Source organism: Penaeus monodon, unplaced genomic scaffold (assembly GCF_015228065.2).
Source record: "Penaeus monodon isolate SGIC_2016 unplaced genomic scaffold, NSTDA_Pmon_1 PmonScaffold_19100, whole genome shotgun sequence".
Classification (NCBI taxonomy): Eukaryota; Metazoa; Arthropoda; class Malacostraca; order Decapoda; family Penaeidae; genus Penaeus; species Penaeus monodon.
The window spans coordinates 2,501-6,706 of NW_023648706.1; the positions used below are offsets into that span (position 1 = coordinate 2,501).

General features: G+C 37.3%; 1 protein-coding gene across 1 annotated transcript in view; it reads right to left on the reverse strand.

The window, feature by feature from the left end:
* The window catches only part of LOC119569841 (C-type lectin domain family 17, member A-like), a 2,172-nt gene extending 1,789 nt beyond the window's left edge, over nucleotides 1-383 (reverse strand). The window contains exons 1-2 of the mRNA XM_037917834.1: nucleotides 272-383; nucleotides 1-7 (exon numbers count right to left, since the gene is read on the reverse strand). The exon at nucleotides 1-7 is cut by the window's left edge and continues 50 nt beyond it. Coding sequence (XP_037773762.1) covers nucleotides 1-7; nucleotides 272-305 — 41 coding nt within the window. The 5' untranslated portion in view covers nucleotides 306-383. The remainder of the gene's footprint in view (nucleotides 8-271) is intronic.
* Between the last annotated feature and the right edge of the window lie 3,823 nt (nucleotides 384-4,206).

Below are 4,206 nucleotides of genomic sequence, written 5' to 3' on the forward strand. Positions count from 1 at the left end.
AAGACAGCTGAAATATTATTTTATTTTAATACGCTTCCTTTTTATCGTATGTATTAGTTCGATGGATATTTATTTTCTGGAATCATATCACCATCATCATTTACTAATTTCTACTTAAGAAAAATATTCATCTACAAAACCAAGCCGAATACCACTGATAACAACAATAACAATCTTGACATCTAATTATTGTTATTGTAACTGGACAAGATAAAAAAGAACCAATTAGATACAATATTTGTCCGAAACCTGTGTTGCTGTTCCCCCATACCTGCCAAGAGCACAAAAACAGCCGAGGACTTCATCGTTGCGCACAGACCCACCGCCTATCGTTGTTATATATACTCCTACACACCTCCGATAGTGCTGTTGTTGCTAACAGCTGTGACTTCTTCCGTGTTCCCACAGGTAACAACCTCGGGGTAATTAAGATTTTTTTGTTATATAATATATATTATTATATTATATACATATTAAATTATTATATTAAAATATAAAATTTTTAAAAACACCCACCACCCCCCCAACACATTTCCCACAACCCACAACACACACCACACACACACACACACACACACACACACAACACACACACAAAACACACACACACACACACCCACACACACACACACACACACACACACAACACACACCCCACACACACCACAACACACAACCATAAATATTTTATACCTATATACGTATATATATATATATAATTTATATATATATTAATTTTATTATATAATATATTATATATTTACGTTATAGTATATTTAATGTATTGTGTGTGTGTGTGGTGTGTGTGTGTGGTGTGTGAGTATGTTGTGTTGTGTGTGTGTTTGTGGTGTATGTGTATGTGTATGTGTGTTTGTGTGTGGTGTGTGTGTTGTTGTGTGTGTGTGTGTGTGTGGGTTTTGGTGGGTGTTTTTGTGTGTGAATTGTTTTTGTGTTGTGGGGTGTTATATATATAATAATTATAATAAATTTTTGTTTATATATTATTATTTTAAAAATTTATACAAAAATCGCTTAATTTACCCAAGGGTTGTTCCCGGGGGGGGAAACGGAAAAGTCACAGCTGTTAGCAACAACAGCACGATCGGAGGTGTGTGGGGTTTAATATAAAAACGATGGCGGGGGGTCTGTGCGCAACGATGAAGTCCTCGCTGTTTTTTGTCTTTTGGCGGGTTTGGGGGGAACGCACACGGGTTTGGAAAAATTTGTATCAAATTGTTTTTTTTTTATCTTTCCTTTAAAAATAACAATAATTAATGTCAAGATTGTTATTGTTGTTATCAGTGGTTTCGGCTTGGTTTTGTAGATAAATTTTATCTTAAGTAAATTAGTAATAGATGGGGATATGATTCCAGAAAAAATATTCCATCGAACTAATAAACGATAAAAAGAAGGTATTAAAAAAAATAATATTTCCCGTGTCTTTTGGGGAGCGATGGGTGACGGAGGGCAAACCCCCCGAAAAATGACGGGGAAAGGGCAGGCAAGGTCAGGCTTCTCTTCTTGGCTTTCTATTCTCTTTTTTCCTTGAATTTTTGTGGTGTAAAGTAATACTCAATAGTGTGTGGTTGTGGTGTGTTGTGGTGTGGGTGGTGTGTGTGGTGTGTGTGTGTGTGGTGTTTGTGTGTGGTGTTTGTTTTGTGTGTGTGGTTATACACACACCCCACCCCCAGATAGATAGATAGATAACATAATATGTATGTATGGTATGTGCGAATATATATTTTATGATAAAATTATATGTCTTATCCCTCGTGTGTGTGTTGGTGTGTAGATAATTTTTTATTAATATATATATATATATTATTCTTTATATTTAATATATATAATATATATTTTCATTGTGTGTTTGTGTGTGTGTGTGTGTGTGATGTGTTTGTTTGGTTTGTGTTGGTGTGTATAGATACATTGTGTGCGTGTGTGTGTATGTGTTATTTATTTTATTTTTAAATTTAAAATTTATATATATATATTATATATTATATATTTTTGTATGTTATTTTTTGGGGGGTGTGTGGTTCTTTGTATATTTGCTGTATATATGTTATATTGATAGATAAAAGGGGTAGATGGATTTTGCATTCAGTTCTGCTTTCCCATTAAAAACAATCGATTTTTACCCTGCCATAATTTCGGGTAAAAATTTTTTTTATTGCATTTTTATTTCTGAAGTAACGTAAATAATTTTAAACATTTTATCTTAGAAATAGTAGTAGTATGGGAGTAGTAGTATCATGTACAAAAGCTTACCACACATACACACGTATTCATAATCCATCAACAGTATTTTGTCATGACAATAGTCAAGTATTGTCGTTTTCCGCTATTTTTTTTTTCACCATCCTTCGTGGACCAACGGCCGCGTCTTTCATCACAAATTCGCCCAAAAGGCTGGACGCGGGCCCCACTTTGTGGGGCTTTCCCGAGCGACCTCGTCACGCGGACGAAGCCAACCTGCTCGCTGACACGTCGACTTCATCAACAAGGGAAAGGGAAGTCATTTCGCTCTTATGGAATAAGTATTTAGGTTTTGGTCAAATGCCTACTATCTAACGGCCATCTGAGAGTCAAAGGCGCGTCAGGGTGGGCAGAAAAAAGGCGTAAATTTCGCCTCCGTTCTAGGGGTGCTGAGCGCAGCTACTGGATCGGGGGGAGCGACCAAGCGTTGGGGGCGAATGGACGGGACCGCGGTACCTCGGTGCGCATGGGGACCCCCCCTGGGGCCCGCGCCGAGCCAGCACCCGACGGGGGAAACGACAAAACTGCGTCGGCCTCGAAAAGGATAACTTCTTCTTTTTAAACGACTTTCTTGTAGCCCCAAAATTTCTCCATCTGCGAGCTAAAGCTTAAAAGCGGGGTTCCTCGCCTGCTTTTAAGTGTCACTTTTTAATTGTTTCAGATCTCCGAAATAACAACTCCGATTTTCCCCTTTTTTTCTTATTTATTCTAAAAGCTTACATCTCTTAAGGGAAAAAACAGATACATACAAAAGAAAAAACAGATGCGTACATTTTAAATGAAAAAATTTTAAAAAGGGGGAAATCTTATAAGGCTTTTTTTTCCAAAAAAAACGTCCATTGCTATTTCTTACGTTCTTCATTTACTCAAATAACAAAACAAATTTAAACCAACTTTTGGGAACACAAACTGAATGAAAAGTTTTTGCCCCATGATACCAAAAGGAACCACATTTCAGATATAGCCCTGGAAATCGATAGTCCAAATGCAAATTTATTACAGCTTTTTTTATACAAAACCAACTGTTCGATTCAGGGAAACTCTAAAACCAAAAAGCAATATGGGCCCACTAAACAGAATCGCGGCTTTCACTAAAAAAACTAGCCTTAAATTTTCGTTCAAAATTTAAACAAAAGTCCGAACAATTGGCACAGTGTATTCATTCATGAGATAAAAGGCTTTGGTTTCTTTTTCACGGATAAAAATTAATCTATGCATTAAAGAAAATAAAACTAACGAAGAATCAATTGAACTAGTGCAATAAATCACTGAAAAACCTTGACAGGTGATCCTTCCCAAAGATGGTGAAGGCATCGCACGGTTCAGCAGAGTAAAATTTTTGCTAGCCTAATGTAGAGCAGAATGAGATGCTGAGTGGAAAGGGGTGGGTCAAAGGAGGAAACATCAGGAAAGGGAAAGGCTAAAATGCTTATTTAGACCTTGGATATAGAGTCAGTGGTGAGAGGTAGTCGTACTAGAGAGGAAAACGTGAAAACGGGCTGAGGGACAGGGGCTTGGGACACCCCCCCCCAATATGGCGGTCACTCTGAACACTGTTAAGATTGCCAGACAATGAGTGGCCTTTGTTGTAAAATCTGGGACATGATGAGACGAGTAAGAAAAGCACTAGGATATGATTAGATGGGCGTATAGATACTGACAGCTTAGGAAAAATCGTGTTTTGGAAGAAGAGGAGAATTTGAGAGTAACAAAGGATACAACGTAGGATCATCGCGCGAGCATGCAAGCATCGGCGACTACAAAGCGGCTGTTTAAATTACAATGTTATATTATGCAGGGACCATTGGGGAAAAGGATATTGCTTTTGGGGCTGTCTAACTATCTATCTACATCGAAAAAAACTTCGAAACAAAAAACCACATAACAACCAGTGTTCAGATGTAATATTTGATTTTTGAAACTGCATGTGATATGTTTTAATATGCTTTT